This window comes from Alosa sapidissima, chromosome 15 (assembly GCF_018492685.1).
Source record: "Alosa sapidissima isolate fAloSap1 chromosome 15, fAloSap1.pri, whole genome shotgun sequence".
In the NCBI taxonomy this organism is placed as follows: domain Eukaryota; kingdom Metazoa; phylum Chordata; class Actinopteri; order Clupeiformes; family Clupeidae; genus Alosa; species Alosa sapidissima.
Genome location: NC_055971.1, coordinates 34,750,063 through 34,770,062, shown reverse-complemented (window position 1 = coordinate 34,770,062; position 20,000 = coordinate 34,750,063). Strand labels below are relative to the sequence as shown.

The 20,000-nt window shown below is 42.7% G+C and overlaps 2 protein-coding genes across 5 annotated transcripts in view; one reads left to right on the top strand and one right to left on the bottom strand.

Annotated features, from left to right (window-relative positions):
* mrps22 (mitochondrial ribosomal protein S22) overlaps positions 1–7,439 on the bottom strand; it is an 11,318-nt gene extending 3,879 nt beyond the window's left edge. Inside the window, exons 1-5 of one of the 2 annotated variants that reach the window (XM_042064640.1) lie at positions 7,251–7,439; positions 6,869–7,071; positions 6,431–6,576; positions 6,064–6,228; positions 4,774–4,917 (exon numbers count right to left, since the gene is read on the bottom strand). In XM_042064640.1, coding sequence (XP_041920574.1) covers positions 4,774–4,917; positions 6,064–6,228; positions 6,431–6,576; positions 6,869–6,995 — 582 coding nt within the window. In that variant the 5' untranslated portion in view covers positions 6,996–7,071; positions 7,251–7,439. The remainder of the gene's footprint in view (positions 1–4,773; positions 4,918–6,063; positions 6,229–6,430; positions 6,577–6,868; positions 7,072–7,250) is intronic. The other variant, XM_042064641.1, reaches the window with a different exon arrangement.
* A 282-nt stretch (positions 7,440–7,721) lies between these two features.
* On the top strand, positions 7,722–12,879 carry LOC121684050 (protein NLRC3-like). 3 transcript variants are annotated; one of them, XM_042063982.1, is made up of 3 exons: positions 7,722–8,098; positions 10,460–10,534; positions 11,872–12,879. In XM_042063982.1, the coding sequence occupies exons 2-3, from the start codon at positions 10,485–10,487 to the stop codon at positions 12,407–12,409; spliced, it is 588 nt and encodes a 195-aa protein (XP_041919916.1). In that variant the 5' UTR covers positions 7,722–8,098; positions 10,460–10,484; the 3' UTR covers positions 12,410–12,879. The 3 variants fall into 3 exon arrangements, with proteins under 3 accessions (XP_041919916.1, XP_041919914.1, XP_041919915.1); XM_042063980.1 differs by having other exon boundaries at positions 7,723–8,098; positions 10,457–10,534; XM_042063981.1 differs by lacking the exon at positions 7,722–8,098 and having other exon boundaries at positions 10,442–10,534.
* Positions 12,880–20,000: the final 7,121 nt, after the last annotated feature.

Below are 20,000 nucleotides of genomic sequence, written 5' to 3'. Positions count from 1 at the left end.
GAAGGAAATATGTTCGTCAACGACCTTTTTTTTCATGACTAAGACGACTAAGATGACGAGACGGCAGTAATGTCCTGAAACACTGACTAAGACCATCTTAAGATGCATTATTGTTGACGAAAAAAGACGAGACTAAAATGTTTTGCATGAAATAAAAACTAAGATAAAATCTCTCTTCATTTTCGTCTACAAAATGAGAAGACAGAATATCTAGCTGTTATGTTTTCAAAATATTCCGAATGAGTTCATACGCGACAGCTTTCCTGTAGGCTAGTCTACATGCTGTTGCTGCAACCCTGTGGCTGCAACACGAAACTACATGGAACAAGAACACTGGAGATTTCTGCCAGATTTAGCAAGCTAACTACCTAAGCTTTATGCCACAATGCTACATACCCAGAAGTTGAAGCTTCTCTCATACAAATTAACATCCCCCAGAATGTCCATACAAAAATGTTCATCATGTAATGTCAACTATTTAACTAGTTAGACTGATGATGCAAAGTTTGCTAGCAAGTAAGCTAATATGGAACGTTCGCTAGCAAGTTAGCTATGGCTAAGATGGAGAGTCTGTTTGGGGAATGTGTTGTGTTAGGTGCATATCGCCATCTAGCGAGGCGGAGTAAAACATTAATACTTTGGCCTATGACAGTGTTTCTCAAACTTTTTCAGTTTCAGGACCACTTAACTAACCCTAGCAGGGGAAATCCCTCATATTTGTCGATTCACGTGTGTGAGGAGTTTATAGAGCTAATGGGAGAAAAAGACCTCGCTGAAATAGTCACTCGTATAAAGGATGCAAAATACTTTTCTATTAGCGTTGACTCCACTCCTGATGTCACCCACATTGACCAACTCACGTTTATCATGCCTTATGTGTCCCCAGAGGGAGATATTGAAGAACGTTTTTTAACATTTTTGCCCATTACTGCCCACACAGGCGAATCCCTGTTCAACTCTGTATTGAGTGTGTTACAAAATCTGGACATTGACATTAAAAACTGTCGCGGGCAATGCTACGACAACGCAAGCATGTCGGGTACATACAAAGGGTTGCAGTTCTGTATCAAAGACATAAACCCACTGGCCCGCCTCTACTGCCTGTAGGAAGAATATCCCGCTTGCAAGTTCAGTGTATCGTACCCGCCGACTGAAGCAGGATCAGTTTACAGCACAGAGGCAGGCTAACGAAACGCTAGCGATTGTTGCAAACGTGTGTATAATGGCAGAGCCGGCTAAGAAGCAGCGAAAACCCTTGACGGAAGACGCAAAGAAAAGGAAAAGAGCTTCAGTCCGAGCGAGGGGGAGTTTCGTAGAGAAAAAGCATCAGGCTTGCCTGGTGTCCCTTTAAGGACAGGGTTGAATTCAGCTATAAGCTCCATACTACCCAAGTAGTTACCATTTCGGAAATGTGCTTGTGTGTCCCCTCAGAGGAAGTCCACACTCTGTTAAATGCCTTGTTACAGTGACAACTAGAGTGGATACCCTGTGCCGCGCACATGCTAAACTTGGTGGGGATTAATAGCGCGAACTGTTGCGACGAAACAGACAAATTTTTCCGTTTTTGTCCAGTTACTCTTCAACTTCTTCTCCAAGTCAACGTCACGCTGGCAGGTTGTCACTGCTGGTTTACAGGCTAATGAAAAGGGCATTGAAACTCAGATACAAGATGGTCAGCTCACTCAGATGCCACCAAAGCCCTGTGTTTGAATTATGCGGGTATCCAGCAATCTTTACGGGTCATCACTGATGATACACATCAGACCTTAACAACACAAAATGATGAAACACTGATTAAAAATGGACAAGCTGGAAACAGCGTTTCTTTGCAATATGTGGAATGAAATTCTCCTGCGCTTCCACGAAGTGAGCGTTGCTCTACAGGCAATTAACCTTGACTTGTGCAACGCTTTAGGCCTGGCCTGGTCCGGTCACTGAGAGAATATGTTGCGGGGTTACGCGATCAATTTGATCGTTTTGAAACTGCAGCCTCAAAGACGTTCCAAACAGTGTCAGATGTCTACAAAGCAGACACACAACGGATACAAATACGGAAGAAACAGCCCGACGAGTCATCTGTGCCAGATTGCCATTTGCCAGGCCGACGCAAGTTTTCTGTGTGTGTTTATAATGTTGTAATTGACAGGCTGGTGGCGGAGCTGGACAGGAGGTACCAGGCATACAACAGCGCAGTGCAGAGCTTTGGCTTTTTAAGCACATTTATGACAACGTCCTCACATGACCTCCGTTTCTCAGCATCGAGACTACAAGAAAAATATTCCATTGATCTGGAGGTAGACTTTGTAGAGGAAGCTATTCAGTTTCAAGAGTATGTGTGAAAAGACCTAACCATGTCGGCATCGGCAGGCGATCTTCTGAAACTACTAAGGAAGAGAGGCATGCAAACTGTGTTTCCAAACATGGACATAGCACTACTCCTTTACCTAACCTTAGCAGTCACCAACGCGGAGAGCGCTCTTTCTCCAAACTGGCCCTCATTAAAAGCAACCATGCAACAGGGAAGACTGAACCATCTCACCATAATGTCCACCGAGTATGACATTCTTCGGGCTGTGGACTTTCATGACACAATCAACGAGTTTGCAGTTAGGAAGACTCGGAGAAAGCACTTCTGATATCCTTGGCCTGAGTGAAATTAATTCATATTTTATATCCCACACTGTTTATGATAGTAGATTCCTGAAATCAATTCACCTTTTAAAACCAGCACTGTTTATGATAGATTCCTGAAATGAATACATCTTTTATAACCAGCACTATTGAATGGATTTCTATATAAAAAAAATTGTTTAAGTTTAAGACGTGTTTTTTCGGCTATAGTAGCCTCAAACTATAGCTTAAACCTGGAATTATCCAGAATGTTAATGACATTTTGTTTGAAATACATATACACCCTCTAATGTTGATAAATGTGTAGGCTATAAAAAGTTTAATACAAGGCTTATCTGGCTTATAGCCGCATGTTTGTTCTGTCCATTTCCATATGTAGCTTACCCTTCCGTTTGAAATTCAATAAACGGCAGAGAGCCAAAAGATCACCGTCGACTCGTTTATAAATCTTTTATTTTATCTTAACCAAAATATATGCAAACTGGTTCACACACGCAGACTATAGCATTTTCCATAAGATTTTCGCTGTATGCGCTGTATGGTTGTAGCGAATAGAACAAGTGTATCAAAGGTAGCGTCATGAGGTGATGGTTGATATGTGCGCACCGAGCGAATGGCAACGGGGGGCCTCAAAACCTCCATAGCTCAGGGGCCTCAGGTGGTGTTAAGGCGCCCCTGGCTAGGTTATATGAAATGCCTAAACGTGGTTTACTGTATGTCTGTATAGAGGAACGCATGCTCCCTGATCTTGGCTTCAAGCTCATCGTGCTTGTCGCGCGCACCTGAAAAATAATCTCCTGTGCACGACCTGCCTGCGCGAGGCTGAAATTTCTTGTGCGACAGAGGAAATTACGCAATTTTGACGTCACATTGTCGTGCTACACACACACGCACGCACAAACTCAGCGCCATCTGTGGGGGGGGGGGGGGGGAGGAGGATTACAGTTACACACACACACGCACAAACTCAGCGCCATCTGTGGGGGAGGAGGACAATTACAGCTACCTATACACACACACACACACACACACAAGCCTCCACCACATACACAACACATGATTTCCTGCAGTTCACTCAAAACTAACTGCTACAAGAGTGCAACAATAACACCTAACGTGCGTGCGCGCACACACACACACACACACACACACACACACACACACACACACACACACACACAACATCCATACTCACACACACACACACACACACACACACACACACACACACACACAACATCCATACTCGCACACTCACACACACACACACAACATCCATACTCGCACACTCACACACACACTCACACACACAACATCCATACTCGCACACTCACACACACACACACACACACACACACAACATCCATACTCGCACTCTCACACACACACACACACACACACAACATCCATACTCGCACTCTCACACACACACACACACACACACACACACAACATCCATACTCGCACTCTCACACACACACACACACACACACACACACACACACACACACACAACATCCATACTCGCACTCTCACACACACACACACACACACACACACACACACACACACACACACACACACACAACATCCATACTCGCACTCTCACACACACACACACACACACACACACACACACACACACACAACATCCATACTCGCACACTCACACACACACAAACACAACATCCATACTCGCACACTCACACACACACACACACACACACACACACAACATCCATACTCGCACTCTCACACACACACACACACACACACACACACAACATCCATACTCGCACACTCACACACACACAAACACAACATCCATACTCGCACACTCACACACACACACAAACACAACATCCATACTCGCACTCTCACACACACACACACACACATATACACAACATCCATACTCGCACTCTCACACACACACACACACACACACAACATCCATACTCGCACTCTCACACACACACACACACACACAACATCCATACTCACACTCTCACACACACACACACGCACAACATCTATACGCACACACTGTCACACATACACAGGGGCCACACACAGTAGTTTGTCACAGTAGTTCGTCACCCGCACGCACACACACACACTCAGACACACACACACACACACCTTAAGGTTGTCCTCCTCGAAAAGTGCCGGCGGCGTGAGCTTGCGGCCGTCTTTGGGGAAGTAGATCTGCAGGATGCGGTCACGCTCCTCCCATGATGCTTTTCTCAGGGCGCCTGACGGCTCACGCACCACCATGAAGCGCTCCTGAACACATACACACACGTTAAACGTTGAATGGCATTGGTATAAGATAAACATGGAATAGACGCACACACACCCACCATGTGTGTGACTTAAGCGGGACTTAAGATCGGATTTAAGAGTCAAGTGTTCACATTGTATGCAGCTCACAAGTCTACATTGCATGGGTGTGTGTGCGCATGTGTGTGTAGTCACAATACCAAAATTATTCTTTCAATACCGATATCAAGTGTTATTAATCTTATAATAAGATCAAGAAATCTATTTGGTATTGTTTTTAGTATGAAAAGACTTACCTAGTGCTCTCTCGAAAGATCATTTTGACTTGTTTTAAGAAGACTTTGACTTATTTTAAGGAGTCTTATCAAGACAAATTTACTTAACGCACTGCCAGACAAATTTGCTTAACGCACTGGCAGACAAATTTGCTTGTTTTCAGGATGAGATGTCTTAAAACAAGTCAAACTTTTCTTAAATGAAATCAAATGATTTCACGAGAAAGCACTAGATAAGTCTCTTTATACTGAAAACAATACAACTTTTATTATTAGATTTTATTAGATAAGCAGTGTTTTGCAGTGTGGGGTTGTCATATATCCGCGGCGGACATAAAGGGAAAATCCATGGGCGCTTCCAAGAGATCGACAGGAGAGTGTTTGAATATATCACTTCAAAACGTAAAAGCGTAAGCTTATTAGCTTACTACTAGCTGTCATACAACTGAAGGCGAAGATCGCTAAAGAGCTAAACACACCGACTTCAAAGCCTTAATAACGCGACTCAATGGACTGTCATTCAGAGAAGTCGTGCCCATCAGACTTCGAGGAGAAGCTCACTGTCTTTTCAGCGGTAGGCTATGTGATCAATTTAAGTATCCCACCCCCTGGATCTGATGGGCAATGCTGATCAAACGTTTTTTGCGATGCCAACATCTGTCAGTGTTGTTGAAACTGCTTGTTTCAAGACTGTAAAGTTATGAAATGTTATGCATCAACAATAGCCTAGTTATGCCTACAAAAACGTAATTTGACCAATAAACTGATTCAAAACCGTTTACTCTCGGCATGAAAACGTAGTGATTGTGTCTCTCAATGGGACCTTTCTGGCAAAATAAGGATTAAATAAAATACACACACGCGAGAAACCTACCCTGTGAGGGACATTGAGTGTGATGTCGGTGAAAATGAGTTTGGCGGAATCGGCACCCTCCAGTATTGCATCATGGGATAGAAGGTCAGAGATGGGCGCTCGCTCTTCCAGCTCAGGCGGCATCCGGAGTAGCTCCTCAGCCTGTCGACGTGCCTGCTCCACTGCCTACACACACACACACACACACACACACACACAGCTTGATGTAGGTGGCTTTAGGGCTGGCCTGAACTGGTGTGTGTGTGTGTACCTCCTGTAACTGTTGATCTGTAAGTAGTTTGTATGCAGATGGTTTCAGGACTGCGTGCTGGACTGTTGTGTGTGTGTGTGTGTGTGTGTGTGTGTGTGTGTGTGTGTGTGTGTGTACCTCCTGTAGCTGTTGATCTGTTAGTAGTTTGTATGTAGGTGGTTTCAGGGCTGCGTGCTGGACTGGTCTAAAGACTTTCTCCACATCACACCCCGTCATGTTCTTCAGCAACTCTTGGACCTCAGGATCCGAAAAGGACACAGCATCTACGCACAGAGAGAGAGAGAGAGAGAGAGAGAGAGAGAGAGAGAGAGAGAGAAAAAACACTGTACTTACAGTCATGTTAATAAAGCAACCTTGAATTTAATTGAATCGAATTGAGAGAGAGAGAGAGAGAGAGAGAGAGAGAGAGAGAGAGAAATAACGTCCATGGTGTAGCCTAGCTTTTTCTAAGATAGAAACAAATCTCAGCGTGTGTACGCTACGGGTGTGCGCATGGGCATTTGCAAGGTCAGCAGATGTAACCGCCTCTTCAGAGGACCTGTCCGGTGAACTCACCGTTGCCTTGAACCGCGGAACACAGGGATCTACCGGCACCGCATCGTGCGGCTCGCGGGAAGAGAGAAGCATCCCTAAAGAGCGGAGAACACCGCGCCAGACCCCTCAACGCTGCGAGCGCCGCCATCTTGCTCAGACACCCGTTCTTCTTCTTCCTGTTTACTGGTAGATTGCAAGTAACACGTTTTGCATGGCGCCACCTGCTGTTCAGAAGGGACAGATTAACCCAGCGTTTTTAAAAGTAACACACATGTAGTTATTTTCCCTTACAATAACGGCTTCAGACTCATATTGACATTAGTCCAATTGCTTATTAAGAAGACAAGAAGTTACTCGAGCATTGTTTTACTCTAAAATACAGCACCATGTGACATTTATGTACCTCTGTATTCTCAGCTTTGAGCGAAATCTCTTCCGCCCAGGAGACGTCGCTTGAGTCCGATCCAGTGGCGGACCGTCAGGGCCTTCAAGGCCTTCTCTGAAGGCCTAACTATTTTCAAACGAATGAAAAATAATAGTGTCTTTAATAACATTTTACTTTACCATTTATTATTCGCTTCTTCTTCTCCTCCCCGATCGTTCTTGACTATGTTTTACAGTCTATGGGCTAAACATATCCTACCGCTGTCCGCTATATTTGATTGACAGATTGTGTGAACAAATAGTGAGGGCGTGCGATACATTTTTGTCCAATCGCGTGTCTTCCCTTGTTAAGGGCCGCATCAGGCCTTCACAAGGAATCACTGCGTTTTCGGTATCTAAGCAACCATTAGAAATCTTATCAGAGCCTGTCTATTAGACATTCTCTGATCTTATGTTTGGATTCGGGTTGATTGATGGCTACATCTGACTGATTAGCCAATCAAATCGACCTATTTTGGCGAGGAAGGCAGGTCTGACTGCAGCTGGGCCTGCATACCCGGTGTTGCACCAAATTCTGTGACATCACAAATTTTGACGCTATCTATTTGACTTGAGGAACTTCGTGAGCATCTTCTGTCAGTCAGACTGACATTCATTGGAAAAGTACATGTCACACTGGCATGGCTTTGGTTATAGCTATGGACAGTATATTGACCGTTTTTGTTTAAAAAATATATATTGATAAGCCTTCATTAAGCAATATTATATCATGTAAAGTTACAGTGTCAACTGGACTACATGTTAGCAAGATGCACATAATGTCAGCTAGCTCTGCACGTAGCTGGTCAGTAGCCTATGCAGGAATTGGTAAGTTTTGTTTCATGTTTATTTGATAACATAGACTTGTAATACAGTACATGCTTGTAATCTGGCCCTTTTCTTTATAAAAAGTGTGTTTGTAATACAGTACATGCTTGTAATCTGGCCCTTTTCTTTATAAAAAGTGTTTTTGTGCTGCTTGCAAACCGCAGTGCTTGGTTACTATACTAGTAAGCTATTGTATGCTAGCTTAAAGTTGTGTGTGAGTTGATGTGGCTTTGGTGAAGCTGTCTGGATCGGCATCTATGTGAAAATTGTCATTTGCCTTGGTTTCCTGCCCTGCTATAGTCTGACTATATATCTGTGTTTTGTGGACATTATTGGTGAAATCAATGGCGTGGCCATCAGACATTATGAAATAGGAAACAAGCAGTAGTAGCAGCATAGGGCATTACATTACATTACAATACATTTTCTGACTTTTATGTTTAATATCATGGTGGTGTGCTGAGAAATTTTCTTAGCATTTTCTGTTGAGAAACTTTCTCATAAGTACGTTTGGCAAACACTGTAGGATAGCCTACTGTAGTTCCACATTAGCTTTTAAGTAATCAGAGCAGCAGCACAACCTAAAACAGTTGCACTGTAACGTTAACGTTAAAGCTACAGCTAAGTAGGAGAGCCCTACAAACAGTCTGAAGCAAGTTTGCTGATGTCAGATTAAATTATTAAATGAACACCTCATTGTAGACCTGTGGCAGTATGTGCGTGCAAGTCATTAACATAAGTTAGACAACCGATAGACTAAATATTTCATAGTCTGCACAAACCCATACTTGAGCGCACTTGTTCACTTTCAATATGACATGGACTAAATTGCACGTCTTCACCAGACAGTAGCAGGCAGCAGATTAATGAATATGGGTGATAAATAAGTAGCCTAGCCTAGCAGCCTATTCACTTTGCTGCTGATAAGGATGATGGTCGGGTGCTATTCGCCTAATAAAGATCTAAGCAATGCGGAATTCAGCTCGGAACATTAATTGTTTGTCTAACGAAGATTCTAGAGTGGTAGGCCTACACAGATTTGCGTGAGAAAGAGAAAGCTTTTCCCCCCACCGTGAAATGCTGGGAAATTGCACATTTTAACGCTGAAATGCAAAAAAAAATCTTTGGGGGGTATCCCCCCCCCCGGAACGCCCCCCTATTATAGTCCTCATTGAAGGCCTAACCACTGAACGCACGGTCCGCCACTGGTCCGATAAGACACCCGCTTCCAGAGCTGGAATCTCCATGTATTCAAGGAAGTACTGACGTTTGCCCGACCTACTCACGGCGAGCTTCATCTAGCTTATTTGTTCAATTCGGTTACTGGGGCATCTTTCCCCTTCGGTTAATGGAATACTTTTTGTCAGGTGCACAGACTTTGGACTGCAGGATGGATTGATTCTTGAGTGTGTTTATGTTGAATTTATGGACTGCAGCCGCGCTAGGCTGGAAGAAAAATAGCCCTATTATTAAGCGTGATGTGGACCATTCCAGTTTACTGAGTCTTTTTGAGATATGCCCTCAAGAAAGAACGTTACGCAGAATCGGAAACCCCAACTTCAAAACACAGCGCACATTTTCGAGTGAGGCTACATCTAAACACACATTTAGACGTTACATATTTTATGGCCACCAGATGGTGCCATTGTACTGCACTTCTGGCCTAATTGCAGCTCTGTCATGCCCTTTCTTTGTCTATGGTCATGTCAAGTGCAGTGAAATGGCGCCATCGGGTGGCCATACATCAGTTATTATGCTGCGTTCCAGTGCCCGTACGAAGCAATGGCACGTGGGACTTATCCTACCTGAAGTATACTAGCTCCGACTTCAAAGCGTTCCAGGCAATTGAAGTGAAACGTAAACAGAAAACATGGACGACCGCCGCGCTAAGCTGATACTGAGTTCGCCTTCGACAGGCATTCCAGCGCACTTTTTTTAGTTGGAGGCAGGATAATTCCCACGTTCCACTGATTTGGATGGGCTCTGGAACCCGCATTAGGCCCGAGATGCAGTGTGTGTGTGTGTGTTTTATATTGTGGTAACAGTATGTATAACAGGCCTGTGGTTTTGACTTCATGCTCTATTGCATTTCCAGTCTGGTGCAACTCTCTGGTGTGTGTTGGTGATCTCTGCTGTGTGTTGGTGATCTCTGTGTGTTGGTGGGTGTGTGTTGGTGATCTCTGTGTGTTGTTGGGTGTGTGTTGGTGATCTCTGGTGTGTGTTGGTGATCTCTGGTGTGTTGGTGGGTGTGTGTTGGTGATCTCTGGTGTTTGTTGGTGGGTGTGTGTTGGTGATCTCTGGTGTGTGTTGGTGATTTCTGGTGTGTGTTGTTGATTTTGAAGACATCTCATTCTCCAGCAGTGTGTTCGTGAAGAGAGAGGACTCCATGGATCTGCCTTCAGTACTCCGGGAGAGTGATCCTCCGGCTGAGAACAGGTGGGATTATCGGACTCCAATATATCACAATTGTTTCTGAAACCCAGTTCAAGGCCTCCTTCTCTTGTGCCAGGGAAGAGTTACATATTGTTCCTCGTGCCACCAGACATCAGTCTCTGTGTCAGCGTCTTTAATCATCAGTCTCTGTGTCTGTGATCATCAGTCTCTATGTCTGCATCTGTAATTATCAGACAGTTTCTGCGTCTGTCATAATCAGTCTCTGTGTCTGCGTCTGTAATCATCAGACAGTTTCTGTGTCTGTAATCATCAGTCTCTGTGTCTGCGTCTGTAATCATCAGACAGTTTCTGTGTCTGTAATTATCAGTCTCTGTGTCTGTAATCATCGGTTTCTGTGTCTGTAGTCATCAGTTTCTGTGTCTGTCAGTGTCATTAAATGACCTCCATGATGGTGGTCGGCAGTTTCTGTTTCTGATGAAATAAACTCAGAATATAGTAGGAATATTGTAGGAATATAGTAGGAATATAGTAGGAATATTGTAGGAATATTGTAGGAATATAGTAGGATTGTTATGATGTTTTGTTGTCATTATCCCTTAAATGAGTTCAATGATGATGATCGTCACCATTTAAGGAATAATGACAACAAAACATCATAATGACAACAAAACATCATAATGACAACAAAACATCATAATGACAACAAAACATCATAACAATTATTATTAGTGTGTGTTATTCTCCCCAGGTGTTCTATGATGATGTTCAAGTGTGTGTTATTGTCCCCAGGTGTTCTATTATTAATATGCATGTGTGTGTTATTCTCCCCAGGTGTTCTATGATGATGTTCATGTGTGTGTTATTCTCCCCAGGTGTTCTATGATGATGTTCAAGTGTGTGTTATTCTCCCCAGGTGTTCTATGATGATGTTCATGTGTGTGTTATTCTCCCCAGGTGTTCTATGATGATGTTCATGTGTGTGTTATTCTCTCCAGGTGTTCTATGATGATGTTCATGTGTGTGTTATTCTCCCCAGGTGTTCTATGATGATGTTCAAGTGTGTGTTATTGTCCCCAGGTGTTCTATTATTAATATGCATGTGTGTGTTATTCTCCCCAGGTGTTCTATGATGATGTTCATGTGTGTGTTATTCTCCCCAGGTGTTCTATGATGATGTTCATGTGTGTGTTATTCTCCCCAGGTGTTCTATGATGATGTTCAAGTGTGTGTTATTCTCCCCAGGTGTTCTATGATGATGTTCATGTGTGTGTTATTCTCCCCAGGTGTTCTATGATGATGTTCAAGTGTGTGTTATTCTCCCCAGGTGTTCTATGATGATGTTCATGAGTGTATTTTGTGTGATTCTGTCATTGATCCAGATGGACACAAGAGGAGGCAGAGATCCATGAGAAACTCAGATCTACTCTGAAGAGCAAGTTTCAGCAGCTGGTTGAGGGAGTACCAAATCAGGGAGACCCCAGACTCCTCCAAGAGATCTACACAGACCTCTACGTCACAGAGGGTGGGAGGAGGAGGAGGGTCAGTTATGAACATGAGGTCAGACAGATAGAGAGGGCATCCTGGAGAGAACCAGCAGAAGGCAAACCAATCAAATGCATCTTTAAACCGTTATCTGGACAACACAAACCCCTCAGAACAGTGCTGACAAAGGGAGTGGCTGGCAATGGGAAAACTGTCTCTGTGCAGAAGTTCATTCTGGACTGGGCTGAAGAAACAGCCAATCAGGAAGTCCACTTCATATTTCCTCTTACTTTCCGAGAGCTGAACCTGATGAAGGAGGAGAAACTCAGTTTGATAGAGCTTATTCAGACTTTTTTCTTAGAAATAACTAATTCCAGAATCTTCTCCAGTTCAGACCACAGGGTCATGGTCTGGATGAGAGTCGACTCCCTCTAGATTTCCTCTCCAACCCGAGGTGTTGTGATGTGACAGAGCCAGCCTCAGTGGACATGCTGCTGACAAACCTCATCAAGGCGAATCTGCTTCCCTCTGCTCTGAATATGGGGATTCAGCAACCCACAGAAGGAGGAGTACTTCAGGAGGAGAATCAGCGATGAGAACCTGGCCAGCAGAACCATCACACACCTGAAGTCATCCAGGAGCCTCTACATCATGTGCCACATTCCAGTCTTCTGCTGGATCACAGCCAGTGTGGCAGAGAGATCACAGCCAGTGTGGCAGAGAGATCACAGCCAGTGTGGCTATACAGTGAATCGGACCAAATAGGACTGACCAGGACTCTCACTCAAGTATCCATCACCTTCCTGATTATTCAGACAAGCACCAAAGAAGAAAAGTACACAGAGAGAGATAAAGAGAGAAAAGAGACGGATGAAGAGAGAAAAGAGACTGATGAAGAGAGAAAAGAGACGGATGAAGAGAGAAAAGAGAAGAGAGAAAAGAGACAGATGAAGAGAGAAAAGAGACTGATGAAGAGAGAAAAGAGACGGATGAAGAGAGAAAAGAGAAAAGAGACAGATGAAGAGAGAAAAGAGACTGATGAAGAGAGAAAAGAGACTGATGAAGAGAGAAAAGAGACAGATGAAGAGAGAAAAGAGAAGAGAGAAAAGAGACAGATGAAGAGAGAAAAGAGACAGATGAAGAGAGAAAAGAGAAGAGAGAAAAGAGACAGATGAAGAGAGAAAAGAGACAGATGAAGAGAGAAAAGAGACAGATGAAGAGAGAAAAGAGACTGATGAAGAGAGAAAAGAGAAAAGAGACAGATGAAGAGAGAAAAGAGAAAAGAGACAGATGAAGAGAGAAAAGAGACAGATGAAGAGAGAAAAGAGAAGAGAGAAAAGAGACGGATGAAGAGAGAAAAGAGACAGATGAAGAGAGAAAAGAGACAGATGAAGAGAGAAAAGAGACAGATGAAGAGAGAAAAGAGACGGATGAAGAGAGAAAAGAGAAGAGAGAAAAGAGACGGATGAAGAGAGAAAAGAGACAGATGAAGAGAGAAAAGAGACGGATGAAGAGAGAAAAGAGACGGATGAAGAGAGAAAAGAGACTGATGAAGAGGTGATATTCAAACTTGGGAAACTGGCTTTCCAACAGCTGGAGAAGGGCAATCTGATCTTCTATGAGGAGAGAGTGTGGCATTGACGTCACAGAAGCATCAGTGTACTCAGGAGTGTGTACTCAGATCTTCAGAGAGGAGGCTGGGCTGTACCAGGGGAGGGTGTTCAGCTTTGTGCATCTGAGCATCCAGGAGTTGCAGCTCTGTATGTGTTCCTCTGCTTCAGCAACAGACAGAGAAACATGCCTGACCAACAGCAAACCTCTCAGCTCTCTGCTCTGTTCAGAGCTGCAACACTTCATGACCTACACAAGACTGGACCTGAGTGAGAACACGCTACATGACGCAGGAGTTCAGCACCTCTCAGAGCTCCTCAAGAATCCCCACTGCAACCTGGAGAAACTAACATCAGTGTGTGTGTGAGTGTGTGTGTGTGTTCAGCATCTCTCAGAGCTCCTCAAGAATCCCCACTGCAACCTGGAGAAACTAACGTCAGTGTGTGTGTGTGTGTGTTCAGCACCTCACAGAGCTCCTCAAGAATCCCCACTGCAACCTGGAGAAACTAACGTGAGTGTGTGTGTGAGTGTGTGTGTGTGTGTGTGTGTTCAGCATCTCTCAGAGCTCCTCAAGAATCCCCACTGCAACCTGGAGAAACTAACGTCAGTGTGTGTGTGTGTGTGTTCAGCACCTCACAGAGCTCCTCAAGAATCCCCACTGCAACCTGGAGAAACTAACATCAGTGTGTGTGTGAGTGTGTGTGTGTGTTCAGCATCTCTCAGAGCTCCTCAAGAATCCCCACTGCAACCTGGAGAAACTAACGTGAGGGAACACACCACTACCACTACAACTCATCACCTTTTTAAAAATGACAAAAGATTCTCCCAGTCAGTATTTTTATGGTGGACACTTATACAAACAATTCACTAGTTCACATTCCGTAATTTGCAATCAGATATAATAGCATAATAGAAAAGCATGTTTGGCGAAGTCTCTGGCCAGGGTCCTGAAGTGATTTGTGGGATCGTGCAGGAGTCAACTGCGCAGGCAGGAGTCGTGCAGGATTCCGCAATACACCCCAAAAAATGCGTTAAAGATGAGGGACCCTATAGCCAGGACCACGCGAACAAATTCGACGGGAGAGCGCGAGGTGCGCTAATTCCCTCAGATCAGAGAGACTTTCTGACATAAGAGTGATAGGCGTCGGAGGACCACGGCCGAGAGTTTTGAGCGCTTCATCGGACAGGCCGTTATTTGCCGCGTTGGTGGCTGCACCATAAAATAATGAGTAATGGCCTGCTAGGATTCCGATTTGTGTTAGAACAGCGTTGAGCTGCGTTTGAAACCAGAAGAGTAACACACACAAACACACACTAATCTTCTACTCTGAAACTTTCGAGTAGCAGAAGAGCTTCACACACACACACACACACACACACACACACACTAATCTTCTGCTCTGAAACTTTCGAGTAGCAGAAGAGCTTCACACACACACACACACACACACACACACACACACAAACACTAATCTTCTGCTCTGAACCTTTCGAGTAGCAGAAGAGCTTCACACACACACACACACACACACACACATTAATCTTCTGCTCTGAAACTTTCAAGTAGCTGAAGAGCTTCACACACACACACACTAATCTTCTGCTCTGAAACTTTCGAGTAGCAGAAGAGCTTCACACACACACACACACACACACACTAATCTTCCGCTCTGAAACTTTCGAGTAGCAGAAGAGCTTCACACACACACACACACACTAATCTTCCGCTCTGAAACTTTCGAGTAGCAGAAGAGCTTCACACACACACAAACACACTAATCTTCTGCTCTGAAACTTTCGAGTAGCAGAAGAGCTTCACACACACACACACACACACACACACACTAATCTTCTGCTCTGAAACTTTCGAGTAGCAGAAGAGCTTCACACACACACACACACACACACACACACACACAAACAGTAATCTTCTGCTCTGAAACTTTCGAGTAGCAGAAGAGCTTCACACACACACACACACACACACACACACTAATCTTCCGCTCTGAAACTTTCGAGTAGCAGAAGAGCTTCACACACACACACACACACACTAATCTTCTGCTCTGAAACTTTCGAGTAGCAGAAGAGCTTCACACACACACACACACACACACACACACACACACACACACACACACACACACACACACACTAATCTTCTGCTCTGAAACTTTCAAGTAGCTGAAGAGCTTCACACACACACACACTAATCTTCTGCTCTGAAACTTTCGAGTAGCAGAAGAGCTTCATACACACACACACACACACACTAATCTTCTGCTCTGAAACTTTCGAGTAGCAGAAGAGCTTCACACACACACACACACAAACACTAATCTTCTGCTCTGAAACTTTCGAGTAGCAGAAGAGCTTCACACACACACACACACACACACACACACACACACACACACTAATCTTCTGCTCTGAAACTTTCAAGTAGCAGAAGAGCTTCACACACACACACACTAATCTTCTGCTCTGAAACTTTCGAGTAGCAGAAGAGCTTCACACACACACACACATACACTAATCTTCCGCTCTGAAACTTTCGAGTAGCAGAAGAGCTTCACACACACACACACACACACACTAATCTTCCGCTCTGAAACTTTCGAGTAGCAGAAGAGCTTCACACACACACAAACACACACTAATCTTCTGCTCTGAAACTTTCGAGTAGCAGAAGGGCTTCACACACACACACACACACACACACACACACTAATCTTCTGCTCTGAAACTTTCGAGTAGCAGAAGAGCTTCAGACACACACACACACACACACTAATCTTCCGCTCTGAAACTTTCGAGTAGCAGAAGAGCTTCACACACACACACTAATCTTCCGCTCTGAAACTTTCGAGTAGCAGAAGAGCTTCACACAGTTTATAATCTTCCGCTCTGAGCCGCTCTGATGTGTATCGCGTTGAAGTGGGTGTGGCTGTGAAAACAACAACAAACAAATGCATGATTAGGAAAAAACACCTAATTTTAGTCTTCCTTTCACACACACACACACACACACACACACACATACAGAGCAGGATGGAACACACAGAGAGAGAGAGAGAGCAGGATGGAACAGAGAGAGAGAGAGAGCAGGATGGAAGGTTGCTTTGTTTGCGACAGCCACACCAAGAACATTCTGGAAACAGATCATCACCCACCCTAGACTCACCAAGATGATGATGGAGATGATGTGATGTGTGTGTGTTTGAGTGTGTGTGTGTGTGTGTGTGTGTGTGTGTGTGTATGAAAGAGAGAGAGAGAGAGTGTGTGTGTGTATGAAAGAGAGAGAGAGTGTGTGTGTGTGTATGAGAGAGAGAGAGAGTGTGTGTTTGTGTGTGTGTGTGAGAGAGAGAGAGAGTGTGTGAGAGAGAGAGAGCATGAGTGCAAGTGTTTCCCACAGAATTTACTTCCATTTGCGGTGGTTGGTTTGCAGAATTAACTTCCATTTGTGGTGGTTGGTTTGCAGAATTAACTTGAACACAACAGTTTTTAACACATTAGCACAGCGTGGTTATGATGCTAACCAGATTTAAGCACAATTTAGTACAACCTGGAAAATCATTGTGTGGTGGTCAATGTTGATACTGTGGTGGGCCGCCACAAATTAGTCAATGTACGGGAAACACTGGAGTGTGTGTCAGTGTGTGTGCGTGTGTATGTGCGAGGGAGAGAGAGTGTGTGTGTGTGTATTGTGACTAAATGTACTTTCCATCTGTGTGTGTTCAAATGTGTGTGTTGAGTGTAAAGGACCGAAACATAAAGAAGGACGCAAACAACAAACAAACAAATAATAATAAATAACAACAAGCTTCAAAGCAAATAATAATAAATCATTTCTTGATTTAAAGCAAGGTGGTGGTGTGTGTGTGTGTGTGGATGCAATGCAGGTGCCAGTAAGTTACGTAAATGAACAGACAAAGAAAAGAGACATGGAACAAGTGCAAGAGGAAATCAAAACTAGGAAGGCAATTCATTACGCCCTTTAACTGCAATTCATTACGCCCTTTAATTAATATTCATTACGCCCTTTAACTGCAATTCATTACGCCCTTTAATTAATATTCATTACGCCCTTTAACTGCAATTCATTACGCCCTTTAATTAATATTCATTACGCCCTTTAATTAATATTCATTACGCCCTTTAACTGCAATTCATTACGCCCTTTAATTATTATTCATTACGCCCTTTAATTAATATTCATTACGCCCTTTAACTGCAATTCATTACGCCCTTTAATTAATATTCATTACGCCCTTTAATTAATATTCATTACGCCCTTTAACTGCAATTCATTACGCCCTTTAATTAATATTCATTACGCCCTTTAACTGCAATTCATTACGCCCTTTAACTGCAATTCATTACGCCCTTTAATTGCAATTCATTACGTCCTTTAACTGCAATTCATTACGCCCTTTAATTAATATTCATTACGTCCTTTAACTGCAATTCATTACGCCCTTTAACTGCAATTCATTACGCCCTTTAATTAATATTCATTACGTCCTTTAACTGCAATTCATTACGCCCTTTAACTGCCCAAATACTAATGTCCATATTATTCATTACGCCCTTTAATTGTAATTCACTACGCCCTTTAACTGCAATTCATTACGCCCTTTAATTAATATTCATTACGCCCTTTAATTAATATTCATTACGCCCTTTAATTAATATTCATTACGCCCTTTAATTATTATTCATCACGTCCTTTAACTGCAGTTCATTACGCCCTTTAAATGCAATTCACTACGCCCTTTAACTGCAATTCACTACGCCCTTTAATTAATATTCATTACGCCCTTTAACTGCAATTCATTACGCCCTTTAATTAATATTCATTACGCCCTTTAATTAATATTCATTACGCCCTTTAACTGCAATTCATTACGCCCTTTAACTGCAATTCATTACGCCCTTTAATTAATATTCATTACGCCCTTTAACTGCAATTCATTACGCCCTTTAACTGCCCAAATACTAATGTCCATATTATTCATTACGCCCTTTAATTGTAATTCACTACGCCCTTTAACTGCAATTCATTACGCCCTTTAACTGCAATTCATTACGTCCTTTAACTGCAATTCATTATGTCCTTTAATTAATATTCATTACGCCCTTTAATTAATATTCATTACGCCCTTTAACTGCAATTCATTACGCCCTTTAATTATTATTCATTACGCCCTTTAATTAATATTCATTACGTCCTTTAACTGCAATTCATTACGCCCTTTAACTGCAATTCATTACGCCCTTTAACTGCAATTCATTACGCCCTTTAACTGCCCAAATACTAATGTCCATATTATTCATTACGTCCTTTAATTAATATTCATTACGCCCTTTAACTGCAATTCATTACGCCCTTTAATTATTATTCATTACGCCCTTTAATTATTATTCATTACGCCCTTTAACTATTATTCATTACGCCCTTTAACTGCAATTCATTACGCCCTTTAACTGCCCAAATACTAATGTCCATATTATTCATTACGTCCTTTAATTAATATTCATTACGCCCTTTAACTGCAATTCATTACGCCCTTTAATTATTATTCATTACGCCCTTTAATTATTATTCATTACGCCCTTTAACTATTATTCATTACGCCCTTTAACTGCAATTCATTACGCCTGTAACTGCAATTCATTACGCCCTTTAACTGCCCAAATACTAATGTCCATATTATTCATTACGTCCTTTAATTAATATTCATTACGCCCTTTAACTGCAATTCATTACGCCCTTTAACTGCAATTCATTACGTCCTTTAACTGCAATTCATTACGTCCTTTAACTGCAATTCATTACGCCCTTTAACTGCAATTCATTACGTCCTTTAACTGCAATTCATTACGCCCTTTAACTGCCCAAATATTAATGTCCATATTATTCATTACGCCCTTTAATTAATATTCATTACGCCCTTTAACTGCAATTCATTACGCCCTTTAACTGCAATTCATTACGCCCTTTAATTAATATTCATTACGCCCTTTAATTAATATTCATTACGCCCTTTAATTATTATTCATCACGTCCTTTAACTGCAGTTCATTACGCCCTTTAAATGCAATTCACTACGCCCTTTAACTGCAATTCACTACGCCCTTTAATTAATATTCATTACGCCCTTTAATTAATATTCATTACGCCCTTTAACTGCCCAAATACTAATGTCCATATTATTCATTACGCCCTTTAATTGTAATTCACTACGTCCTTTAACTGCAATTCATTACGCCCTTTAACTGCCCAAATACTAATGTCCATATTATTCATTACGCCCTTTAATTGTAATTCACTACGTCCTTTAACTGCAATTCATTACGTCCTTTAACTGCAATTCATTACGTCCTTTAACTGCAATTCATTACGTCCTTTAAC